The sequence below is a fragment of the Ursus arctos genome, unplaced genomic scaffold, assembly GCF_023065955.2.
Source record: "Ursus arctos isolate Adak ecotype North America unplaced genomic scaffold, UrsArc2.0 scaffold_1, whole genome shotgun sequence".
Taxonomy (NCBI): domain Eukaryota; kingdom Metazoa; phylum Chordata; class Mammalia; order Carnivora; family Ursidae; genus Ursus; species Ursus arctos.
The window spans coordinates 74,593,692-74,621,645 of record NW_026622763.1 but is presented as its reverse complement, the minus strand read 5'-3'; the positions used below and the strand labels follow the sequence as shown (position 1 = coordinate 74,621,645).

Below are 27,954 nucleotides of genomic sequence, written 5' to 3'. Positions count from 1 at the left end.
GATGCAAATGAACACGTCACCGTCTTTAGTAATGCATTGCAGCAGTGGTTTGTAAGTAGGTCACTTGGGAAAACGTTGAGAGTCCCTGACCATCCATGAGGAGCCACACTACCTTTTTCCATATTAACATTATGTTATCCTGCATGTATTTATTCAACTTGAAGAACATTCTTCATTTCTAATGTCAGTCAGCTTTTCGCCACGTTCAGTTTTCAGTTTGTCATTCAGGAATAAAGAGGTTTAGAGGTCATTTGCAACCTTTTTTTTTTTTTTTTAAATACTAGAAAAAAGGACATTTCCATCTTGGGACGATTTCTTCCAAAATACAGTGAAAAGGTGTTTTTTTAGTGATGATGTCAGAAAGTTGAAGGAGCTCATTAAGAGTAGCTAAACTAGCAGATTAGACATTAACTATGACTTTGTTCTTTTCAAGAGATTTAGGCAAGTTGCTTACCTACATTTTAAAAGTTTCTTACAGTTTTGCGGGGTTTTTTGTTTTTTGTTTTTGTTGTGTTTTGTTATTGCAAGACAGAAATTCCAGCTTAATTACTGGAGATATATTAAGGGAAATTGAGAGTGATAGAACTTCCTGAAAACTCAGATGTAAGACTATGAATATGGTTAGGTTTCTCTAAACCTGGAACTGGGAATTCAGCATTCATGGAAATTCGTGGGTTCATCCTCTCCTTTGCTAACCTTGATGTAACATGCCTCTTCCCCATGTCATATTCCTTCCTTTAGCAAGCTTTTCTTCCCATCATCATCTGATTGATCATATATCTTTGTCTGTCATATAACTTCTGTTTAGAACTTGTAGTTTCTCTGAATTATAATCGTTCCCCCTCCAAACCTTGGCCTGCCCATGTCCTCTGCTCTACTTCACAACTTTTTTCTGTGCCTTTGTCAAATCCAGCCTCTTTTGCCCACTCTATATTTACTACTACTTTAAGTTTTTATAACAGGGAGATTGACTGGTCCACCTTATCCTCATGAAGGCAAACTGTCTTGACATTTAATTTCCAAACAGTAATGTGAATGCTTAATTTAGAAGGCACTGCATTTTAAAGGAAGAACTCTGTTGCAGAAAGTGTTAGAATAAACTCGAGAAGAATGGGAAGTAGAAAGCTAGATGGCTATAGACCATCTGTAGGTAACTTGTGAAGGGGCTGTCCTTGGGCCAGAAAGTTCAAGCCTTTCAGTAGATCATGGCTCCTATGACCCTGCATTTATCAGGGTAGATGGTTGCAGGAATGATTAACAAGTCTCATATAAAATTCTCATATCAAGAGAGATTTATATGACTTTTTTAATGTGAAATGCTATAGACATGTAAGGAGTAGGAAACAAATGCCTAAGATTGATTTTAAGTTCTCTATATATCCAAAGTATTATGCCTTTTTATTTTATTGCCGTTTTTCTTACATTTATCATGTACTTCCTTCCATGTGTTCAGGCACTGTGCTATAGATACTGATAGAAATTAAACTTAGAATTTTATAGTAATCTGGGTCTGCCTATTTATTTCTTTAAAGTGGGTTCAGCAATTTACTGGGCTTATGATTTTAATAATTAGAGTTAGCTTACTGCTTCTCATTCTTCGTAGGGTTGTCCTAGTGTTTTTGCCAAGCAGAGCTCTCCCTATGAGTGGCTGAGCTTTAATGACACACCACCTTCCAAATTCAGTGTTCAGGGTGAGCTGTTGGTTGGAAGTGAACTTTCAAACAGCTGGGTTCCAGTCTTTTCCTGCCCTATGGGAACATAGAGGACCTTGGTTTCTTTAGTACCTTGTTCTTCTATAGTTGCTATGTTTCTTTAAATAATAACCTAATTTTGATATTTTTCATTTTTGAGAGGCAGCACAGTCCCTTCAGCTCATGCTATTGGTTACTGATACACTCCTCATTTTTTTTAGATCCTAACACTGAATCTAAGGCACTTTGCCTAACGCTGCTCGATAGGTAAAGGGAAGAGAAGGGATTAGCTGTGTCATTTCCATTGGTACAAATGCCCCTTATTGATACAAGTGTCTGCAGTGCCCAGTGTTCAGAAACCACTAAAATCACTGATATAAATTATCTTCCTTTGTGTCTGTTCTTCAAAGTTTTAAGGACAGGAGGATTGTCCTTGTGCACATTGTCATAGTCTTTTTCCTTCTGCTGATACTAAATGAAACCGCTGTATAAGACAAAACCTTTAGCACCTTGGCCTTTTGCTGATGTTCTGATAGGAAAATAAGACTAAAGATAATACTTTTGAAAAGCTTAGTTGTCTTATTTTAAAATATTGCTATGGAATTTGTTAGGGGATGTTCTTGCTATTCTACTAGCCAATTCAATGTGGCTATTTTTTCCTCCTTCCTCTCTTCCTTCCTACCCTCCTTTTTTTTCTTTTCAATAATCTGAAACACTTTTTTTTTTTTTTTACTCTGAGAGAACAGGGGGCAGTGGCTAATTTTGTGAAGGGGTCAAGTGGTTAAATATGACCAGTGTGGAGCAAATTGAAAAAGGAGAAAAAATAAATAGACTAAGATTGTGCATTAGAATGCATCTTCCCTCCCCCCCAAAAACAACAACAGTAAACTTAAGCTAAAATTAAGGAATTTGTGGATATTGATGTATCATTGTTCTAATTAAAAGCCTCTGTTACACTTCCTCTGTGAGAAGGAAAATACATTCCTTTATACTTATATAGATATCTAGCCAAGTGTGGCTTTTGGTAAAGATGATTAAAATTGATTGATAAAACTGTTTTCAGGCCTCAAGTTACAGACATGATTGAGAAGGCTGGCTATTTTTATTCTCATATTTTTACTTATTTATTTAACAATTATTTGTTTAGCTCCTTCAGCATGCCAGCTATTAATTCTAGGCACCAAGCATACAACAGTGAATAAAACATACAAAATTTCACACATATATCGAGCAGTTTTCTTCTTCACTCAGAGTTGCATTTTTTTAAACAGATTTCATTTTCCCTCTGGCTACCTTACCTTAATCTAGAATTCAGACTATGATTTAGTGGAATCCATAGGCTCTATTTCTTTCTCTGATGCTAACTTTGGGTGCCATCTCTTCCATTTTTCAAGCTGTTTCCTAAATATACCGGATAATATCTTTGAAACATGTTGAGCTTCTCAGAGAGATGCTACTACCTTTAAAAAATGGCTCTTTGAAAGTATCAAAACAACAGACTTTCTGAATCTATTCTCTAGAGTCTGAAGTGATCTACATAGTTCTAGAAAGAATTACCTATGTAGATTACTGATTGAATGGCATTTTAAAATGTGGTTTTGGTAGAAAACAAATGGATAATAAGTATGTTCACTCTACCTTAATTTCTCCCCGACCACACAGACAGACACTTGTTGTTTTGTTTTTGTTTTTTTTTGTCCTGGTCATGTTCATTCTCTCTACCCAGGGTGACTTCTCCAAGTAGCAACCCTATTACTTGGCAGTGGTGTAGGGGATAATTCATTGTTGTACTCCAACCGAGTCCTTCAGTGAACCCGCCTGGCTCACTGGGCATGTGTTGATAAAGCTATGGTCCTCGGCGGGTCAGGTGTCTCTTAACAATGAGCTATTGTGACAGAAAAACACATGCTGTTCTAGGACCATGGAAGCCTGCTTCACATTTTTTTCCTTAAATTTTCTACCAGAGTATTTGTCATTCATTCGTAATTGTTGGTTTGAAAGGTATTCATCATCTCTACAGAGGAAACAGGTATGCACATCTACAAAGAGGGACTTCCCTGTGTGGATGAAATTCTCATCATTTGATCAGAGCAAGGGTGCTAATTTCACATACTTTGATTTAGGTCTAATCATTCAAACAAGTTCATAAATCTGGGAGATGGTTGCAGCTGAAACAGGGTATGCAGGTAACTTGGAAAGCCCGGTCCCAGTCGCCTTTTTAAGAGGGAAGAGGCTTCATGCTGGGAAGCAGATGGAACTGACAAACTTGACCCACAGATACAAACTAATGCAGCCATTTTTATAAGATTTTGAACTGCCTGATTAAAAATTATTTTGATAGAAAGTAAAATATCCAAATGAAAGTTAGATTTCTTTTGACCTTCTTTTCTTCCTTTTTTAAACATAAGTGATACAAGTTGTCATGTTGCTTATTCAAGTCGATCAAAACGATAGCTCTGCCAGCAGCTTCAGGAGCGTGGATAAAGTGGAGAGGGGCATTGGATCGTCAGAAGGTCTGGGTGTGAATTCCAGGGCCACCACTGGAATTGGAGATCTTGGGTCTTGCAGAGACCACTTAAGTTTTCTGGAAACAGTGATAATCCCAGATCTTTAGGATTACTTGAGGTTTACATGAGAAAGTGACTGCATGGAAGGGCACCTAAGAAATAATAATGGTATCTGAGCTCTAATACTACTCAGTGAAATGATTCTACTCCGAAGAGTTCAGAGTTGAACCAAGGATGGTGTCAGCATATAATGCTATAGCCAAATATGAGAGCGTGCCTTGCCTCTATTGTGCGTGTGCGTGTTGTACAATTGTTTTGAGATAGATCAGGAAACTCCGAGCTGTGTGGTTTTATCTGATCTTTCTACATTTCCAAGCTCTTTTAAAAGTTATTATTATAGAGGAGTGGCCATGTTGGCCACTACCCACAGAGCCAGGGTGGGAGGATGGCCCGCAGCGATGTGAGGGATGCCGCCCCGGAAGGGCAGAGGCTGAAGCATCCCGTGCTCGCTGCGCATCAAAAGTTATTAATACAACAACAAAAAGTCAGTATAAGTTACTTGAAAGTAATGAGACCTTTTCTTTTCAGCTCTGAATAAAATCCCTTTAGGGCATAAAAAGTGCCATTGGATATTACAAAAGTAAATTGGTACTTTTTTTTTTTTTTTAAAGCTTAAAAAAGCAAAAAGACCACTCACCTTCCATATAATCTCTGGAAGTTCTGCTGTCCTTACAACACATTAGAATCCACAGTGTTGAGAAGATGCCATGCAGTGATGATGTTTGAGTTTCTTTGGTGTAGTATTCAGTAAGCATCTGCCACATCAGCAGCTCTGTACTGGCCTCCGATGGACTTACGCAGGGGGAAATAAATCTTGAGTTGCTTAGAGGCCAGCAGGGAAATGAATATAGACTCTTGCAGAACAGGCTATGTAGTGATATGTTGAGCAAAGTTATGACATTCACTAAGATCTTAGCACACTCTTCAATGGGTCCTCCATAGTGGTTTTCATGTAAGTGACTCAGTTCCTGGCATCACTACTTGCACTTCTACCTCTTTCCCTCATATGCAAGTAAACAAGAGTGCAAGTATATGTGAATAGTGTTATTGTAGAAGGAGTATAGAATCAGCTCTAATTTACCAAAAGCAAAACAAAAGACAAAAGGTAAAACACTTACAAATTTTGCTATTGATGGTAACAAATTATTTGAGGTGCAGGTCACAACAGATGCATAAGTGATGGCTCCGTGATTGAAAGCCACAGAGTTAAGAACTTGATAACAAGTACAACCATTTGATTTTAATTTTGGAAAATTGTGATGTCTTGCTTACATAGTGGTAGAAACAAACATAAATGCTTTTTTTGAAAGGAAGGTCTTCTGGTTATAATTTTTTAAAACACATTTAAAATAGATTATTGGGATTTGCTTAAATCCAAGTATAGTATGACATTAGAGTAAAAAGTTCTCAAATACTTAAAATTTTACTGTATGTTTTTGTTGTCCCCCCCCCCCCACAAGACTTTCTAGTCACTATTTCAGGAGCTAGAACATCTTGTAAAGAATAAACTACTACTTTCTATCTCTATTTTCAAACAACCATTCTGATAAAATGAGAAAAAAAGAAGATATGGTCCAAAAAAAGGGCCCCGAAAGTGACACAGACTCCATCCCTAGAACTGAGCATGTGACTTTGGATGACGGGTGTTATCCCTTAGTTTCCTTCTACTGTTCTGTAAACTGTTATAACAGTTAGATGATCTCAAAGACTCTTTCTATCTGAAACACTCATTCTGTGAGTTGGTTTATTTCTGATTCCCATTTGATTATTTTAATGAAAGTGTAAAAAACAAAAGCAAAACCACATTGCTTCTGGGAGGTTCACATGGATTTTGGAAAAACAAATTAGCAACAAAAGAACAGATAATGCACACCTTCTATCAGCTCAGAAAGATCCAGTTGATTTTCTTATGATTCATAGTTATTACAGTTGCAAGAGGAAGCCAGCCACTGAGTTTTAAACTATTGTAACCACACCTGCCTACTGTGGCTTCTCAGCTGTTTCTGTTTAGTGTGGAAATCTAATGTGGCTGAAAACAACCGCTGATCTTTATTAAGTTGAAGTCTGGAACTTCCCCTTGTAATGATAGAAAAGCACACTTTCAATTAAAGGAAAACTGCCAAAGTTCTGAAATTCATTTATTTTATTATTACTCAGTTTAACCCTAGAAATGGGAGATCAAGCAAACTGGATAGATTTGACAGTTCTGAGGTCATAAGTTCAATTTCCTCACAAGTTGTTTCTAGATCCAGTTCACTGCAAGTCATATAACCCTTCACCTTTTGATATGGAGTCTTTTGTCGAATTGCGTATCACATGAGGGTCATCCTGATTGTTTTGGGGCTAGGAAAATGACAGGCAAGCCAAGCCAGGCCAAGGAGTTCCAGTGAGCAAGCCTGGGAGGCAGAAGACCGATGGGGGTCACTTTCTACAGCAGGCTCAGGGCGCGCCGGAGTAAACTTAAACTGGCTAGCAGGCACTGATTGTTACGTTTTCAGGAAGCTTGAAAGGCCATTGTTATACCTTTAGTAGAATGGGACTGGCCATGGTGGGATTATTCACACTATGAAAATTGGCAAATGATCCAATTGGGGCTTTTTTCTCTAGAGAGCCTGTTGCTACACATTTACCAGGCACAGCACTGAAAAGACTCCAATTAACTTTTTTTTTTTTTTTAAAGCCCTGTGGATATCCATGTATTTATTTTTCATAAAGACATGCCAAAAACCACTGTGTGAAAGAAAGGTGTTTCCAGAACTGAATGGCTGATTGGTAGTGTACAGCCCACTTGATCACCCAGATACAGAAAATAGTTTATTTAAACAGTCATTATTTCTACTCTTTCCCCTTCAAATTCGCCTTTAGTTTAAATTTATTTTTTTATATTCAAGGAAGTTTGTATTTCTTTGTGTATATAATATTCAGGGCTAACTGGAGTATCTGGTTAGACTCATTCTGCAGAATCAGAACCATGTAGCATGATGAGTCCCTAGTCTGATTTCCTAGTGCTGAACACCTTACAGGTTTGAGGTAGAAAGAAGTTACTTTCTAGAAAGAAGTTAACACAGTTACTTTCTTAGATATGATAAACTGAACCCTTTATTTCACAATGAAAAGTCACTTGTTTTTTTAAAAGGTACTCTAATCTCAGGGAGCTAAAATCTATGATCTGAAATCCTAAAGAAATAAATGTGGCTATGGAAAGATCTTCTTATTTCTATTGTGATCTAAATGAACAGAATAGGATAAAGTAAGCACATACTATATAAGTACAATGTCTAAATGCAAATGATTGTTTAAATATAGTTTTCCTCATTTCAGTTTTTGGACAATTCATGTCAACAGTATACTCAAAAGTGTGGTAATGAAAGAGTAGAAAGGGATTGTGGTGGACAAATGTCAGCTGTTTTCCATGTAAGGGATGATTTAAGGATATCCTTCCGAGAGAAATCCTCATTTGAGTTTGTGCGTGTGAAACGAAAGCCTCCCAAAGAGGTAGAGCTAAGATAGGTAAATGGGTGTGCTGTACACTGATATGTAGTCACTTATGTAGTCATGAAAGGAGAGAAGCAAACTGACGAATTCTGTAGCTTGTAAAACATAACCTGGATCAAATGCACCGGTATGTTCTATCAGTTGATGATTCTTTGATAGATCTTCATATTACAACTACTGATGTACCGGGGGAGAAGAAGTTTTCTTGTCATTTTATTTGCAAGAAATTAACCAATTTCTTTCGAGCTCCTAGAACAGACATATTAGAGATGGCATGCTGCGCTCAGATGGTCTCTACGTACTTGTGTCTATGAAGCGAGGTTGTACAGGACACTATGTGAACGTGTGCTGGCCTCTGTCCTGTGCTGCCATTGCTCACATAGAGGATGTGGATGGAATCCGCTCCTATTTTATGTCATATTCATCTGCATTTGCAGCATTTCAAAGACTAGTCTGAAACATCTTGGCACAGATGGGAAAAGCAGAGTTGCTTTATAAGTTCCAGAACTACAAAGACACAGATCTAACATATGATATTAATAAATAGTTTGGATGGGGGGGCTGAGGATTAAAAATTAGATTATTTATTTAGAAAGTTGAAAGTCTTCATTTGTGATCATTACTCTGTTCTTGAAAGGAAATAGGTGCTGGGTTTTGTGTTTTGTTTTTTTCTCCCATCTTCACATTTCCCTTCTCCCCCTTCCTCATGTTTTGAATTAAAATCTAAAGACGGGCCGAAAGAGTGTATATATAACTGCAAGAAGGATGTGGTAAATCATGGCAGTGGTTTGTGATCTCACAGACATGGTGGTGTCAGGAACTAAAGACCAAAGGCGAATCCTCAGCTTCCACTGGATTTACTTGAAATCCCTCACCCTTGTAGCATATCATGGATAATAGCATATCATGGATAATTACATTTTTACAAACGGTAGAGAAAATCATTTTGACACACACATAGTATTTTCCAGCCAGACCAGCTTTTCAATCTTTTACAGCTTTCATGCATTAAGGCTCATATTTTCTTTGTTTATTTTTAAAATATTATCATTAATAATAGGTTTGTTCTGTGGTCAGCCTCTGAGTAGAAGACACTGAGGAAGACCCCTTTTTCCCTACTGCCCCAAGTCAAACATTTGATACCTTTTCCTTTGTAGAAGTTTGTGCTACTCATGTTTTTCATTAAGAAAGTTATGGCAACCAAATTTTCATGGAGATTTTTAGGAGCTTTGGTCATTTTTCAGCTTATTGCTATGTGTAATAGAATGAATTATGTTTAGTGGCAAATCACTGAAAAGAAAAAAAAAACAGAAAAAAGTCATAGAAGAAATACTGTCATCGATTTCTTTGCCACCGCTATGCAGTGGAGTGAATTCTGACTGGATAAACCTGGAAAAGGTCGTCCCCATTTAGCCACTCGGCTGCATCAAAATTCCAGAGCACGGAAAAAATTGGGGAACAATATTTTCTTTCCTTAACCCTTTCTGAGCAAATGTGGTATTTCATTTTGAAAATGAAATTAATTCCCCCGAGGCCTTTGAAACTTTAATAATACACAATAAATAAAATCATATCTAATAACTCAATGGTTTCGTTTGGCACCATCATCATCTCCTAGATGTACTGCAACTGCGGAAACATAAATACTTGCAGGCCTCGAGCGCCCAGTTTCTATTTGCTAAATAAACTTGGCTTGCTTTAAATTCCTCTGTGTGCAGTCATTAATACAATCCACTTTGACAGCATTTAATTAAAGTGCTTTTCTCTATTAAATTCATTAAAAGTCCTCCCCCCCCCCCCCGCCCCCGTGTATAACTGCTTTCCAGATGCTGAGTGGCAGGGACCTATGAGCCTCACTTTAAATAACTTCTCATTTCTCTTTGTAAAGTGTTTATTACATTCAATTTAGAAACTGTTAAATATGGCTTAGAAGGAAAGTCAGATTCTAGGACATGTTCGCCATCCCTTTAGCAATTCTTTGAAAAACAAATGTTAGTTTAACTCATCTGAATAAGCATTTATTATTTGAATATTTTTCTTATAGTCTGTCAGCACTCCTAGGCGTTTAAGCTGGGAGGTAATAAAGATATGATTTTCCCATCAGGGTTGGGGAATTTGCATTAGTTCTAAGCAGGTACTTGGCTTGAATATCTTTGCCTGCAGAGTCAGGGGGAGTGAGCGTAACAGTCCAGTATTAATAGATTATTGACAGTTTAATGTCTTGGCACCTACTTAGCCCATGCAGTATAATAACCAGGAAGCTGTCTGATATGAAAGCAGTCAATAGCATTTTCAATCAAAACCTTTCAGTTAATTGCTGGTTGACCTCAGAGATTTCCTTTAGGCAATGCCGTCTATAGTTTAGACCAAAAGGACCCTATTGATTTGTAGAGTTTATTCAGAGATGGTTATTTAATACCCATTGCTCCAGTATATGCGGTAAATTTTGCCTTTTCTGTGTCTACCAAATGAGTTGTCTATTTGGCAGTGCTTTTCACAAATATTCCCTTTACCAGCTCTACTTTGAAAATACCTCATTAAATCTGTTCTCTTCTCAGAAATAGAAAGTTAGGAATCTTGAGAGAACACATGATCAAGTGTTTTAATACGATAATAGAATTTTCATACAATTTTTTGTTCAGTCTGGCATTACATTTCCAACAGAGAGCCTAACAAAGCTAACAGTGGTACTTTTAGTAGGGTGGTCATGTAATACCTCACACACACACTACACCTGACAACACAAACACTCTCTAATGCCACATGCTTGTTGGTCTCCATAAGTGTCAGTGTGATGGCTTCTATTTAGCTTCTAGATTTTCTGTACTTCCATGATTTATTTAGTTTTAGTTGACTATTTTTAACAACAAATTTTAACAAAATCTAAATGAGCTACCAAGGCAGGCAGGAAACAGCAAAGGCAGTTCCTGGCCCTAACTTTAAACCATTTTGCCTTACTTTGGATTGTGTGATATTGGAACTACAGAGATTGAATCAAAGTGGAGACAAAAATATAGACTTTGAATTAATTTTGTTACTTTTCTTTTTTTGTTGGTTCTTCACATGTGGGTTAAGGTTATTGGTGTTTAATATTTGTTTTAGAAAAGACCTATGGTGCTTTCCGTAGCATTTCTTAGATAGGCAGCAGTCTTTCACGTTTCATTCAGTTGGGAGCCATTTTGTCCCAGGCTTTCCTTGTGAAACAGATGATCCACCTTAAAGCGAGTGTATCTAGTTTTTGTATATTCTTTTTTTTAAAGGTTCCCTTTCTTTGTCTTATATGGATTCTGTCATTGTTATTTGCTGTTTTGGTCTTTTGCCTCCAGCAACTTTTTTTTTTTGTCATAGAAACTGCTGTAGGCCTTTTGAGCTCTGTTGAGAGTAGAAATATTTCTACAGACTGGGGAGGGGGAGAGTGAAGCAGACTGATGATTCTGTCAGTTTTTATTCCTGAGAACAGTAATCCCCTAAAGGTATATCTCTGAACATCAGAGGATTTGGGGGGAATTAAAGACCTGTGTGAGCCCCTGTATGGTATCGTTAGCCGTGCAAAGTGTATGTGTGAATTTAACACGTCAGTACAAACTGTCATAATTAAACTCTTGCCAGTAATAAGTGTATTTTGTAATGAGCGCCTATGTGAACTCACTACTTCTCCTCCCCTTAGAGCTATTAGATGTGTTCTAAATTTTAAGAAGACTTTTGGTCTGTAGCATATGGCTATTACCAATACAGAAGAATTCTGGAAATTTTAAGATCAACTTTAGGTTTCAACAGCTCACTCAAAGCATAGTACCTGACCCCTGTGCTACATGGCGATGAATGTAACACAGACTCTACCCCTAAGGAGCCATAGATTCACGGAGACACGGGTAGGAGGATAGGTGACTGCACAAAAGACGGACACGTTTGCCCATAACCTGGTGAGCAGGAGGACCCAGAAGGCTTCCAGAAGTAGTGCTGCTCAAGGTCCCTTACAGAACTCCTCATTAGAGGAGCTTTCTGGGTAAAGGAGACAGCAGCAATGAGGGCACAGAGGTCAGAGGGACAAAACAGCCCAGGGGTGGGGCTCCAGCTTTAGAGCACGGCCCAAAAGGCAGGGGTTGAAGAACAAGGACACAGACAGGGACAAAGTCAGGTCTCAGAGCCTTCTGGATGTATGAGAGGCCTTGACCCATCTTAAGGCCACCAAAGGCCTTTGGCAAGATGCTCTTTTGGCCATGGCAGGAGGCCTGTTGGGAGGAAGTTGTAATAATTCAGACAAGAGAGATTATCAAGGACAGAATAACAGTAATGGGGTACATAGGGAGAAGGGAAAATTAATCCAAGAACTGTTTAAAAGCAGTAATCAGCAGCACGTGGGATTGACTAGATGTGGAGTTTCAGATGAGAGGGAGGAGTCAGCAAGAACTCTCAGATCGTGGCTGGAGCAGGTTGGTTGAGGAGGTTTTAGGGCACCAGCTGAGAGCATTAACGATTAATTCCCTGTTAATGTCATTTGTAAGTATGTTTTGTGCTGAGTTTTCAGCTATTAAAGTAGGACCCCTTCCAAGCAAATTCACATTTGAAAATATAAAGACTTGACAGTTCCAGTGTCTGAGGACCTACACAGGGTAAGCACATATGCTTAGAAAAGCCAAGGCGATGTGGCACAGAGACAAAACTGGGCTTGCCTTGTGAATCTGGGTAGATAAGGATGCTGCGTGACTGGCCTCCTGGAAATAGAATGGCTCATCCACAGCTTGGAGACTGGAATCTTTCTTGTGGGAAAAGGAACTGCCCATCTAGTTACTTCACCCCAGGGAATTAGGAACTGAGATTTCTCTTCCCAGTGACCATCCTTGGTACTCTGGGAGCAGATTTATTTTCTTGAGGAACACTGTCTTATTTAAATTAAGAGTGCCTGGTCCTGTCTGCTTTCCACCTCTCACCCCGTGTACGTACCACAGAGTTCAGAAGCAAAGGTTTCCCCATACCTGGTCTCAGTTAGTAGGATCATTAATGTGGAGGATGCAAAACCAGTGTCCACATAATGAATTAGAAGTGGTTTAGAGTTTAGAAGGGTAGTTTAGAATTAACCTTTGGGGAGTTTTACCTCACTTCATTAATTTTTCCATATTCTTTTTCTCTTGAAAGAAAATAATACCAAGGAAAGCCAGTCTCTGATGAAATTAAATGAAGTTGAAAACTAACGGTTGTGTTCGATAAGCTCTCACTTGACACCTTTTCATTGGTAAGCCACAAGGAATCTTCCCGAGAGATCAGTGGCCTCTACCTCACAGTCTGAGGAGAAAAACCCTCTTTGATCATTTGACTTTGTTTACCCAGTTTGGACTTTAGGGTATAATAAACCATAATATGTCAGTGGTGTGGTAATGCTAGATATTTTGTCTTTTACCAGAATGGTTGATTATAATGCACTGCTTACGATTTGCTTTCTATAAAAGGAATATTTGTACTTTTATGTGTTTGATTCACACAGTACAGTTTTCTCAAGTCCTGTTATTAAGTGGTTACATCCAGAAAGCGAAAAATATGCTGAGGTAGTATTTTATTGGCGAACATCTAATATTTTCACTAACCATAACTGTCAGATTGTTCTGACTTTCGAGTGCCCCAACTGTAAAAATTATACAGAAAATGTGGCCTATCATGGGATTCTGAATAGCCCATGTGAGGCCTCAAGCACATGGATTACCTTCTCTCTTCTTTCTCCCCCTAAGTAAAGAATGGAATCCATACACCCTTTCTCCATAAGTAATTTAAATCCTCTTCTTTAAGGAACTTGGAAAACAACATAACTGCAGTGTCACTAGTTGTGTTAACACATAAATGCCATCACAATTATGGGGATTTTTTTTATCTTAAACTGAGTCTTGGCTGAACTTTATCAGGAAGAGTATCTCTTTTTTATAACAGCAAATTTTGACAAGATTGGGTATATGCTTTTTAAAAATGGTACACAAAGATAGAAAAAGGAAAAATCCCTTTATAACCCACTCAAAATTAACATTTAGGAGAGGAACTTCTCCATAATGTATTCTAATTTTTCCTGACTTCTTTGTCTTCACTTTCATCTCTACATTTGAAACATTAAATAGTATCCTCTGCCATTCTTAGTGTCATTTTTATATTTTAATTAGATGTTCATTCACACGAACATGAATTTGTGTTAAAACTTGCATTTAAACAGAACATATTTTTGTATTGTTCTCCATTTACCAGCTAAATAGCCGTAAGTATGTTTGTTACATGTTAGTCTCAGGGGTATGTGATTTGGGCGTCAGAGCTCAATTTCATATATTCATTTCCTCCTCTGACAAATAAATGCAATGGCAGCCATGGGCATTGTGAGATTAGTTTGTCGTTGTTTTTAAGAAACAAGAAGTCCAAAAGATAGGAAGCACTTTGATGATATCCTAATTATAGGATTTAAATAATTATAGAAATTGGACATATGACTATCAAGTCACATTAGATAATCTGTATGTAAATCAGGGAGAGAAAGTGTTTATTTCAGTGCTTTGGAAGTGGCTTGAATTCACTCTTGAGATTTACCTTAGGAATCATTATGTAAGTCTTCACTGACACGGTCCTTGGCTGGCTACATGATGTCTGCTCTTACAAAATGTATCTGTTCTCTACCTCCATTTAACTTAATGTGTTTTCACTTAAAAGGAATCAAAACTCTGCTCTGGTTAAACTTGTTGGATGGTATTTATTTATCGAAAGTAGTTGCTATATACTTTTCTTTTAAGCTTACCTTGTATTTCTGTTAAAAAATCAAGTTTCACATCTCACTGGGTCATGTATTACTGGCATTTGATGAAGTTATTCTCATTTGGGCCACATTTTACTTCACCTGAGACGTATTTAGTTAACTGGATTAACTGTTTAAGAATTCTAATGGATTGTTCTTATTTTAAACCCTTTGCACAGCTTTTTCTCTTGGCCTTCTGCCATTGATGAGGTATTATGAATTCCCAGGTTGGTTCTTTTAATACCGTTTTTGAATTCCTGGCACTCAAGTCATCCTAACCTTTTACCTTTTCATTTAGTTACCCTAGTGTCTTTAAGGTGACTTAAGAGCTTTTCTTTCATTCATGCTGGTGCAAAAGCCACTCTTTTCTTGACTGTACCAATGAGACAAATCACGTGTTCATTTAAAAATCAGAATCCCAGATCTGGTCATGTCCATCTTACTCTTATCTCATTTTAACTCAGATATAAGGTCTCTAAAGACACTTTGATAATACCTGTACCTTAAATCTGGCCTTCAAAAGATAGGCCTTCTCTGTGAATTTTTAGGCTAAGCTTTGTGATTTGAGAAGACATTGTGAAAGGCAGTGGAAATGAATGCTCATGGGGGTCAGGCAAATGAGATTGGGGTGGGTGGGCGGGGAGATGGTTTCTCCCAGGCAGAAGGACACATGGTCGTGGCCTGGACCATCCTGAAGAGTTTGCTCGTCTTGGATTCTCTCATAGATTATGTCTGTCACATTTGTGGAATGGTTTTGGTCATGTTAGGCCCTAGATGGTCAAATAAATTAATTTAACAGATGGAAGGAAAGGTGTGATTGCCATTAGTTTCCATGTATGTCCATGTTTTACCTTTCTAAGGTTCTGACAGGAGAGGTGATTGTTTTTTATGTGGCCTTGTATCTGTTTGAATGAGATCTAGTCATCTTGAGCCTGCTTAATTTACTGTCAGCTCATCTCCTTATATTGAAAAAGCAGCTCACCCAGCCGCCTCTTCAAGTGTTTGCAGATTCTGGCCACTCTCAGTAGTCAGATTAATGACTGCAACATTCTTTTTTTTGCCCTCCAAACCATACCAAAGTTGTTGGTATAGTTGTTCTCAATTTGTTACCAAAGAGGAAATGATATAAGCCAAAGGCTGTTTTAAGAACTATGCTTCCTCCATCCCCTCAGTTTATTTTAACAGATTATTGTGTCACAGTGTTTTTATGCTTTTATCTTTGACCAAAGTGTTTATTTTGAGAAACAATTATTAAACTGCATTAAAAACATACACGATGTTCCAATACCATCTTGGTTACAATATTAAAGGAAACTCAGACTAAGGCTGGATGAAATTGAACACATATTTCCATGTCAGACTTCCTACCATTTTGCTTGTTTGTATCGATTTCTCCTGACATGCTCTTCTTTTATTGAGCACCACTCTTTTTTTAATTTTTTTCTTATTCTCTCTCTCTCTCTTTTTTTTTCTTTTTCTTTTAAATCCCCTTCCTAGAGCTGTATGTGCTAAGAGCAATTGTAGAAGGAGACCAACTTATATTAAACCTGCCTGGAGTCAAAATGTAATCTAACACCTGTAGTCTGCAATTTGTCATCACTTCATGGATACTTGGGTTTTTTTGTTTTATGTTTTTTTTTTTTTTTAATAACAGATTTCCTGAGTTTTGACCTTAGGATACTGTATAACCCAAAAAAAGCAACAAAACTAAACCATGGTTTTTAATAAGTCTTATAATAGTGTCAGGATGTGAAATTACAACCGTTAAGAGTCAACTCAAGTAACATCATTGGAAGTTAGAAATAGTGCTGAGTTGTATATCTAGGAGAATGTTTTGCCTGTGAAAATGTCTTTGAGGGATAAATTCAAGAGACAAATCCTAATGCACGTGTAATTTCTCCTACACTCATTCTCCAAGACCTTCCTTGGTGACTTGGCACAAGTAAGGATGTGTTTAACTAAAGGGGACATTCTGCATTTTATATTAAATGTTTTGTTTTCATTAGGAGAAAGGGCTATCTGTTGAGTGTGATTCATGTAGTAGAAAGTTTTCAAACTTTTTGGTCTCACTATCCCCTTTCACTCTTGCTGTTGAGGACTCCAGTAATAATGTATCTGTCAATATTTGCCACATTAGAAATTAATTCTGAGAAAGTTTTAAATGTTTATTAATTTAAAAATAATTGTAAATAATGTATGTAAATGTTACATCTTTATGAAAAATAACTGTATTTCCAAAACAAAAAAAATGAGAAGAGTACCATTGTTTTTATATATTTTTTGCAAATATTTTAAATGTCTGGCTTAATGGATGACAACTGGATTCTCATAATCACTTCTGCATTTAATCTGATACAATATGTAGCCTTAATTGTAGTAAAAGAAAATCAAGCCTTACACAGACAAGTGATCAGAAAAGGGAGGAGTATTTTAATTGCCTTTCCAGGTAATTGTGATATTTTTCTTTGTTACTACAGGAGAAACTTGCAAATGGTAGTTTCATAAAAGTTAGCTGCAAAGTGGAATATAAGTCATACTGATAAACTTTCATACTTCACTGGTCTGCCTTGCACTTCGAATGGATCTTTTACCTCTACATAATTTTGTAATATCATGCATTGGTCATTTGGAAAATACTCATTTACTGAGTGATGCAGATCTTCCAAATGCTAACACATTTCATTGTATGATTTATTTATTTGATTAATTTATTTTAAAGATTTATTTATTTGAGAGAGAGAGTACGAGCAGGGGGAAGGGCAGAAGAGGGAGAGAGAGAGAGAGAGAATCTCAAGCAGACTCCCCGCTGAGCACAGAGCCTGACGTGGGACTCGATCTCATCTCGGGATCCTGAGATCTTGACCCAAGCCGAAATCAAGAGACGGATGCTGAACCAACTGAGCCATCCAGGCACCCCCCATTGTATGACGTATTTAAAAATCTTTGTTAAATTACCACCAATATCATCAGGAGAGTCTTTAAGTACTGGGGAGCTGTTAAATGTATAGCAGCAGCTACATGTTTTCCAAAATTTTAAGTTTCGCTTGAAGGGTCAATTTTATCATTGGCAAACATACTGTCAGATTATTTTCTTTGAAGTGGCAGGCTCACTTCATTTTTAAGAGAATACTTTTGTCTGTCTGTTAGTTGTTCTTTCAAGTAAAAGTGAGATTCCATGACGAAGGTGGCTAGATCAGCTCGCAGATCAGATAATCACACAAGCACCCTTTCTCATGCCAACCATCGTCCTGTAGTATTCTACACAAGTTCTTGATGTGCACTGCCTATTTCCTCACAGACTTTTAAAAAGAGGTATACTCAAGGGTTGAGTTTAATGTAGTTCATAATATATTACTGCATCGTCAAGGACATGCTTAAACAACAGCGGCATTTTTACCATGCACACGTGGCAGTGAAGAATCCAGCCACTGGCGCGGTTTGGTGCCACTGACTTAATTTATTTTCACAGGCCAGCAGCTTTCCCACCATTGCTTTTGTACCATCGGTACAAATTTCATCATGGCCAAAAAGGCAAATAATGTCTTAGTTTTGCCATGAAAATATTTTTGCTGTTCTGGACCTCTTGACAGGGAATCAGGATTTCCCCAGGGGTCCATGGACCACATTTTGAGAACCACTGATAAAGTATGTGTTCCTAAAAGGATCCCAGGCTGTGCATAAAGAAGGTGTCACCTTGAACGGGTCTATGACTATGAGATATAATTCCTTGTGGCAGATGCTTAAAAGGCAACTTCTCTGCGTTAGGGGCCATGTTAAAGAACAAAGATGTATGTAGTATAGGAGTGAAAGAAATAGGGAAACTTACTTGTAGACATGCCTATTTGCAGATCTGCAGATCTTTGGAGTGAAAAGGACAAACAGATCTCTGAATTTGTTGCTAATTTTTATAATAAGCATAACTGATAGAAAAATACATGAGGCATTATACCACTGATTCTTAAATCCTCACATTTTTTCATCGTTTTTACTTACAGAAGTCTTATTTATGAGGAGAACTCTGCTAAGTACTTAGCATGCATTATCTCCCTGAGTCCTCATAACCCTAGAAGTAAGATTTTACAGATTAACAAACACTGTGGCTCAGAGAAAGTACTTGTTCAGAATTGCAAGGCTAGTAAGCGGATGTGCTTTTCAGGATAAGGACTGGATTCAAAGCTAAAACTCTGTGACCCCAAAACTCCAGCTCACAGCTTATATACCATGCCATTATATGGGTTATACAGTGCCCTGCAATTTTTTTTAAATAAGAAATTATTAAAAAATATATCATATTCGCTTTCAGATACCCAGTAGATGTAAGTTCCTATGAGTGACAGTTTATTTACTTTTTAAACATAGTTTTGCTAAAATGTAATAATAACAAGAAAAGTAATAACAGGTTATAATACCAAACAAGAATAATAACTGGTCTGAAAATAAAGAAGAAAGAATATGGAATTAATCCAGTAGAGCAGAACAAAGACGTACTGACCACTTACTGTGTGCCAGACATACGGTGTGCCAATATGTAGCTCACAGTCCAAGAAGTGAGATCGATAGATAATGGTCACATTAATATTTATGTTAATTAACAATCATTAATGCTACGTTCTTCCCACTGAATTTTGAGCCAAAATTAATTGTCTTAAATGCTGATTTGGGGGAAAAGGGAACATTAGGGGTAGCGCTAGATTGTTGAAACTTAAAGATCTCCCTTACATGATACTTTCTATATAATATATTTTAAAATAGCACCATTCACTCATTTATTTATTTAACAAATTCTAATCGAGTTATGCACAGGGGCTTTTCAATTGTTCCAACCAATTGTTCTCATTGCCTGTTAAATATATTTTCTCAGGACTTTTAGTGGAAGAATGCTTTCCTTTTTTGGATCAACTATTTTACATTCTGTTGTCAAAGATGAGATAAATTAAACAAATAAAAATAATTCCAGTATTAATGCAAAACAAATGTGGGAAAAAGTCATCTCGTTTGTGTTCTCATCTCCTACTGATGAGAATCACCAGTTAGGACCTGAAGCTGTGGGTAAAGCTCAGTCCCCTGGGTAAGGCTTGTCACAGAAATGCGATTGCTCCACCCGGGCAACTTTTGTTTCTATCTATTACCACACTGGATCAGCCACCCTCTGCAGTCACCTTTCTAATAATTTCTCATTTTCTCTCTATAAAAAAGACCACAAAGTCGTGGCTTATTGTAAGTAATCCAGTTCACCCCATAATGATACAGTGAATTATATACTTTCCTGAACTTAATCATTCAAGATCTCACTTCCTTCCCTGCAGGCAAAAACCATTATATTTTACACATGGCTCCCAGCTGGTTTTCATTGAGGCCTTCAAAATCTATTTGAACACCGAGAGGTTTAAGAAGAGCTGCTTTATCTTCCTTCGTCCACTTTTGTCATGGTACCATTTTGTCCTTGTGTTTTCAAAATTTTCAGTTTTGAAGGCAGAGAAACAACATGGGCCCGTATTATGGTTGCGTTTTGTCACCGTGTAAGGAAGATCGGGATTTTATTTTGAAGTTGATGTCTCTTTTGAATATATTTACAACTTTTATTTCTTCCTCACTATCTTTATGTCCATTTATATATGTGTGTATCATATTTCAGCCCAAAGAGATTTCAGCAAGGAAATAAGGAATTTATTAGACTTTTAACTTTCTATTTGTCTATATCCTATCCATAACTTATTCATCAACATTTAATTGTTGGTGATAGGACTACTTATTAGAAAGCTTTGTAAATTAATAGATCCAATTATGATAGGCCCTCCATAAATATTGGATAAACCGACACTTTTTTTTTAATCCTTTAACCTAGTGTTGATTGTCCGACATAATTCCTTTCAGACACAATAAGCACCTTTGATGAAGACAGCAGCTATCAGTTAAATGTAAATTAACTGTTCTCTTGAGGATGGAAGTACCAATGCATTCTTCTGGTTGTTGTTACGATAGTGTTGCTACTTGGGATACTCTGTTCAAAGTCCAATAATATATTGGGAGCTGAGTTTTTCTTACTTAGCATGTGACTATATGAACATCTCTCTTCTCTCTACCAGTAGTGGTGGTTTCAAGCCCTACTATATTTCTGGCTAAATCAGATTATGATTGCAGTTCATCGTGAGGGCTTTCCATCACCTTGACAGTAGAATGCCAGGGCCCTCCATACTCTGGCCCTGGCGACCTCACACTTGTCCTTTCTCTCTGGCATAGGGCTGTTCAACATGACTTTCTGTGATGGTGGGAATGTGCTGTCCAATACGGTACTGCACAGTGTGACAATCGAGCACATGAAATGTGGCTCATATGACTGAAGCACTAAGTCTTGTTTTGTTTTGCTCTTAGTTCTAGTTAATCTAACAAAATGTAAATAGCCACAGGTGGCTAGTGGCTGTTGGACTGGGTGGTGTAGCTCTAACGTGCTGCCTTCCTTGATATCAAATATATCAAATATATTCCTCCCTACTGTGCTTTTGCTTACTGTTTCCTTTGCCTGGAATGCTCTTCTTCATGGCTTGTTCCTCACTTCCTTCAGACTCTGCTCAAGTGCTGCCTCCTTAAGGAGCCTTCTTTGAATCACCAGATCTAAAATGACTTCCCCTCCTCCCAGTTCTCCTCCTTTTGCATTACTCAGTTTTTGTTTATAGTATTTATTACTACCTGATATTTCATTTATGGTCTGTCATCTCAAAATCTAGAGACTTGGTTCAATTTTCTTATTAATCTTGCTCATAGAAGGCAGGGAAACATAAATGCTTAAGTGCATGGGATTTAAAATCAGACAGATATATTTTGGAACTCCAGTTCTGCTGCCTCACACAGATTTACCTGTACTCTCTCTGAACTCCAGTGTTCTCATCATAAAATAGGGGTAAAAATATCTCCCTGCAGGATTACTGTGAAAATAAAGAAAATTTAGTAAAATTAATGTATTTTTAGCATTCAGGCCATTGTTCAGCTCATAAACTTTACATGAATGCTACCATCTATTACTACTTCTACTACTACTACCACCACTATTATGTTTGAAACTTCTTAGACATTTTAGTGCTAAGAACACTAATTGTCATACTGAAAAATTGACAAGAGAAGCTATGAAATAAAAGTCTTTGTAGAAATTACCAGGGATGAATCGTTGACTAATTTTAGTTGTGATGGAAGAAAAGTCTAAACCAAAATAGAGCTGGAATGAATGATCGGGCTTCAGTTTGCAAAGGTCAAAAGGGAAGGGATGGATGGCTGTCTTTACAGAAAGATATATTCTGTTACTTGGGAAAATCAAGTGAAGAGAGATGGTGGGCATTATGAATAGAAAAGGTCAACTGGACCCATTTTGAAAAAGAGGAAAAATGATGAGGCTGAAAAGTTTGTGGACTTGGGCAGTTTTGTTTTGTTTTGTTTTATGTAAATATCTGAGAAGATGCTCCATTAACCTTAAGAAAAATCCCAGAAAACAATAATCTAGTGTGTGAAGAACTCATTAGAAAAGAACATATATCTCGATTCTTTGGCTTGGTTGATGTAATTGTAAATTTCGTGGTTTAAAAAAGAAAAAAGAAGAAGAAGAAGAAAAAAAACATCAGCTGGGAAATAGATGCCTGAATTGTCAAATGAGCTGAGGAACAGGACGACTTACAGGTCCATCCAACAGGAAGCCATGGCCTGGCCTCTCACTTAAGTTACTAAGGGCACTTGGGTGGGGATGGGAACCAGACTTGATTCATCTAGTTAACCAACAAGGAATTTTGAGTATTTCTGAGAAATTCAAACAGGAAAACTAGAGTTTAGGTAAGTGGGAACTCCGAAACCTATCTCATGAAGAAGAGGCTAGAAGAGTTGGCATTATTTACTCAAGCTGTAAGAAAATGACAAAAAGTTCCTGCCATTTAGATGGGAGCATTTTAAGGCAGGGTTGTACTGCTTGTCCTTTCTCAGAGAGACGGTCTTGTAAGCACTGGGCTCTACTCTTGTTCTTACGCCACTGGAAGGGAGCACTGCACAGTATTAGGAATTCCTTGATTATCATAATAATAAGCCACTACAATTGGTTAGTGAGGAAATCTATGCAGTGTTTTTTTGGGGTTTTTTTCTTTCTTTCTAAAAATTGTCCAGAGACAATAAACATCTTTCTGCCTGGAGTAATTAGAACATTTTGGAGGGAATGAAGCTAGTTGGGACAGAACTTGGGGACTCTTTTTGTCTCAGGTCTTTTGCATATTCTGGTTGAAAGGGAGTTACAGCCCGTGTGGCAGCGTGACTGAAGAAGCTCGGGCAGGCCCTTTTGGTGACTCGTAAGGCAGTTTCACTTTAGAGCTGCTCATTTTGTCATTCTCTATGTTGACTGCTCTCTCCTTCTCTGCTTGAAGATGCTCAAAATGTCACTTAAGCTTCTTCCTGTAAATATTGTCATGCCACCCAAGTCACTATAGAATATTGTCTGACCAGAAATAAAACATTTCTCTCGGTAGATCATTTCTATTGTTACTTCTCTGAGAACTATCTCCTCTTCTATGATGGGCAGTGACATTACTGTTGTCCCTTGGAAACCTACTTCCTCACACTGACAGCTCCCTGTGTTTATAATTTCCGATGTAAAGGGTCTTCCCGAGGGGCTGCCTACTGCCAGATTATTCTCGATCCAAACAGCACCTTACTGAGGAACTGTGAGGACTAAGTCAACCAAGCCGTGTCAAGTTGTTAGCGCTGCCTGGTCCAGCATAAGCGTCCAGTAAGCGGCAGCTCTTGCTGTTGTTGTCCCACTGTTTCATGTGTGGCTTCCCTGCTAGCATGTGTTAGCGCTGTGCGAGTCTATGAAAGGAGAGGTGAAGGAGGCCAGTTGGTTGGACCTAGGAGAAGAACAAACCCTATCATGCAGAAAGATTATAGTAACTTCAAAGTCTAGTTCTGGAAAATCTCTTTAAATCTAACCAGTGCAAAATGGAAAACCCCTAAAGAACCAATCTAATTATTTAACTAAATGGAACCATTATGCTGACTTTTACTAGAGAAGGCAAGCATAATTTAGAAAATGGGGCATTTTAATTCTCTTTTGTTTTCCAATTAACGCAATTGCTCTAATAGGAGGTACTCGTGCTTGAGTATATATGTTGTTTGAGTACGTATTTCATACATAATTTCAGTGTCTCTCTCTCTTTCTCTTTCTCACCAAAAACCAAAATCCTCACCTGTTGACATAATGGTTCATTTATTACAATGGTCAGGCTGCCCAGATTGTGACCTCAGAGCAAATATCTTCTGCCATCAAAGTGCCCTGAACAGGCCCACAGCGCAACTCTACGTTCCCTTCCGGCTATAATTAGGATGTTGAAGTAACAGAGCTCTCAGTTTTTTGCTGATGCCAGCTTACCACAGCAGACCACATGAATTTACTCTTAAGTTGAAAGTAGTAAAGAAAATGCCAAGAACATTCATTTTAATTGGTCAACATTATATGGACCTTTAGTGCCACTGTTTTATGGTCCTGTGTTTTAGATTTCTTTCTGCCACCAGCCATCAGCTTATTATGATGGAGATTCTTATTCGCATTTGATTATCCTTTTTATTATTATTTTGATTGTTGCATGATTGCTACTTATCGTTTGAAAAGTTTCATCCTCTTCTGCTTGTTGTTACCTTCCATAGGTAACAATTTCATGTGCCCTAATATTTACTAAATTCCATATAAAAGACTGACATTTTCACATTGGTAAGGAATTATTTTCTCATCAGATGGTCCCTGAGACTGGAATAGATGGCGGAATTTTTTTTCCCTTAGATGCTTGCTTTGATGTTGCTGTTTCATAGCCAAAAAAGAAAAATGGGCCATGTGGGTAGCGTGTGGTAGTGGTAGTAATGGTGGTGGGAATGGTGGTATACCATTGATTCTTTAATGTAAATAGGCATGTTTTCTTCTGTACTGATGGGATTGATTTCCCTCCTGGACTCTGGAAAATGTGTAATTTGTTGCTCTAACATGAAAGAGACTGCGTAAAATAGGAGAGAACGGTAAAAAGAGAAATGTATGTTTTTTAAAATGTGAACTCAACTATTCTTAAAGGCTTTGGGAGGACCCAGAAAGTTAGGCACTGATCTGAGTATAGGAAATGTTGTCCTTGTCTGTGGAGTTGACATAATGCTTTTTACTAGTAGCCTTTTAATTACTTACGAGCTATTGCTGCTGGCTTTGTAAGGTGTGAGTAGCCCCTGAGGCTGCTCTGCAGGGTCCGGCAATCCTCCCCCTCGCCATGAAGCCCTCTTAGGCCTGTGACTGGGTGGGAGCGAGTTGCTATGATGGTCTCCTCTGTAGAGCTTTCTCTCTTTGGTCACATTGAAAAGGTTCCTAAATAAATATGGGAAATTACTTCATGCAGAGAGACAATGTTGAAGAAGCAGTTATGAAGATCAAGAATAAGCTTGCCGAACTAGGGTCAGCTGACAAAACTAAAACAATTTAGTTACGAGTTTGTTGTCCTTTATTCAAGGAAAACAATCCAGGGGTTGGGAGAGTCTGGTACCTCACCAACACTGGAGCACGTTTCTGAAGGATTTGGGGCAAGATCAGGTTTTATTGATCATTAGAAGTGGCAACAGGGCATGGTTGTGTGGGGTTGCATACCTGACCTTATTTAGAGAGATCGAAGAACAGGAAAATAAGTATAGAGCCCAGGGTTGGCTTGGCGTTTGGGGATTGGCCGACCGGAAGTACCTTGCTTCCAGTCAAGTGGCGCATTTTCAGGAGCTCGGAAGTTCACTCTGCTGATGTGGCACCACGGGCAAGAGCAGCTCCCACTGGGGTCTAGAAATTTATTTAAACACTAGAGGGTTTTTTTGTTTGGTTTTGTTTTCATTTTTTAATGAGTAGGGAATATGCAGAGATAAAAGAGGAATTTAAGTTAATTACAACAACTAGAAAACCTGAACAATTAAGGATTAAAAAACAGAAATTAGGGAGTGTGTGCAAAACAGAGTATTAATAGTTTATAGTGATATTGAGGTCCATCTATGTGAATATGAAATAGTCATTTAAAATTCTTCATTTAAGAAAAATGTTGTATCTTTAATTTGGAAGTCTTTGTATTTTTTAAAAATATTATTTAAGGATCAATGTCAGGGCTGAAAGAAAATAAACATAAGTTCTTCCTAATTTTTTGAAGTATTGATTTTCTGGCTGAAATACCAACTATTTCTCTGTTACACTCTTAAGGGTAATTATGAGGCTGATGGTGATAATTACTATCATTTATTGAATGTTTGCCCTAAACTTGAGGTGGACAAACTATGGCCCATGGCCAAATCTGATCTGCCACCTGTTTTTATAAATAAAGTTTTATTGGAACATAGCCACGTTCACTTGCTTATGTATAACTTACGGCAGCTTTCACACTACAAAATATAGAGTTGAGTCATTGCAACAGAGACTGCATGGCCCTGCAAAACCTGCAATATTTACTATCTGGCCCTTTACTGAAAAAGTTTGTCAACCTCTGATTTAAGGTAAGCACTATTCTTTGCATACATTATGTTACTTAATTCTTACACCATCTCTAGGAAGTCAGTGTCTTACCCTTCCTTTATAGATAATGAAATTGAGGCTTAAAGATGTTATCGCCTTGTACAGGGACACCCAGTGAAGTGGAAGAGTCTGAATTTGAACCCATGAGGTCTGATTGTAGAGCCTGCACTTTCTCACTGAGTCCAATTTCTTTGCCTTTAGGCTTTAGAAAGGTGGCATATCCTGCTGGTTAACAGCAGGGAAGGCTCTGGAGCCAGATTGTTTGAATGCAAATGACCTTGGGCAACAAATGACTTAACTTCTTTGTGCCTCAGAATATAAATGTCAGCACACTTTACTATTATTAACCTCTTGTTTTGTAAATGAGATTCTAAATCTCCAGAAATTCTTTTTAGTTTGCCAAAGACCTGAATTTGCAAATGACCACAGCAGTATACCACAGGTAGATAGACCACACATACTTCAGAGGAATGATGGCTTTTGAAAGGTGAAATCCTGAGTCAAATGTTAAATTTTTTTTTCTTTATTTTAATTATCAGGTCCTTCATAGACAGCAGTCTCAGCCAGCCAAGGAGAGTTCGCCCCCCAGAGAAGAAGCTCCTCCCCCACCTCCTCCGACTGAAGACAGTTGTGCCAAAAAGCCCCGGTCTCGCACAAAGATCTCCCTGGAAGCCCTGGGGATCCTCCAAAGCTTTATTCATGACGTGGGCCTGTACCCTGATCAGGAAGCTATCCACACGCTCTCTGCGCAGCTGGATCTCCCCAAACACACCATCATCAAGTTCTTCCAGAACCAGCGGTATCATGTGAAGCATCACGGGAAGCTCAAGGAACACCTGGGCTCCGCGGTGGACGTGGCCGAGTATAAGGACGAGGAGCTGCTGACGGAGTCCGAGGAGAATGACAGCGAAGAAGGCTCTGAGGAGATGTACAAAGTGGAGGCCGAGGAGGAGAACGCGGAAAAAAGCAAGGCCGCGCCTGCTGAAATTGACCAGAGATAATGTGAACTCCTACCAGGCAAAGCAATACATCGGTCCAAGGATTTTCTGTTTTAATTTCTTTAAAAACATTTTTTTTTGCTTTATTTTATTTTATTTTTGTCTTTTTTTTTTTTTTGGTCTGTTTTGTTTTTCTTACCTTTTTTGACATTTCTTTGTTGCACAGGATACACCTATAGACTGAATAAGTTCAGTATTCCCGAATCAGACATCGCCTTGGCAAAGACACTAAAGTGTTACACTTTTACAACTGACTGGTCATAGTAATTATAATCACAGGAGACTCTGCCTTCATTATCCTTGCACTTATGGAAGAGACATCAGGCAAGTTCCAGGAGGAAAAGATCTACGAAATAAATGAAGGAAGCTACAAGTGTGTGTGTATATGTATATGTATATATCTATATATTTACATATATATATTAAATTGCATGGGACAGAGAACTTTACAATCCGAAAGAATAGACTGTGAAATGAGTTCTTAAAGAAGAGACTTGTTTATGTATTAAAAAAAAAAAAAAACCACTTCACAGTGAGTCGCTTTGGCTTTTTGATAAACTGCGGCCTGCTCTCAGGGTGGGGTGACTATTTTTGAATTCCTATTTATTTTCTGTGTTTGTCCCTGATTTTTTTTTTTTTTTTAATTCTATGGCTTCCTATCTGGCAGCTTGATGGGTAATTTTTGAGGTATGTATTTAACAAAATAAATCAACACTGCCAAAAAGAAAGAAGAAAGTAAAGTGGAAAAAAAAATCAGGGCACCTTAAAATGATACAAGTCAAATTGCTCTTAAGACACAATGCACACTTAAAATGACTCGATATGTTCCGTTATTCAACTTGTCATTCCTGTAGTGAACAGATGCATTTCTGTGGAATTCCAAATGAATAAAACTGTAATTCAG

The 27,954-nt window shown here is 37.8% G+C and overlaps 1 protein-coding gene across 1 annotated transcript in view; it reads left to right on the top strand.

Annotated features, from left to right (window-relative positions):
• The window catches only part of SATB2 (SATB homeobox 2), a 181,496-nt gene extending 154,402 nt beyond the window's left edge, over positions 1-27,094 (top strand). The window contains exon 11 of the mRNA XM_057303763.1: positions 26,592-27,094. Coding sequence (XP_057159746.1) covers positions 26,592-27,053 — 462 coding nt within the window. The 3' untranslated portion in view covers positions 27,054-27,094. The remainder of the gene's footprint in view (positions 1-26,591) is intronic.
• Positions 27,095-27,954: the final 860 nt, after the last annotated feature.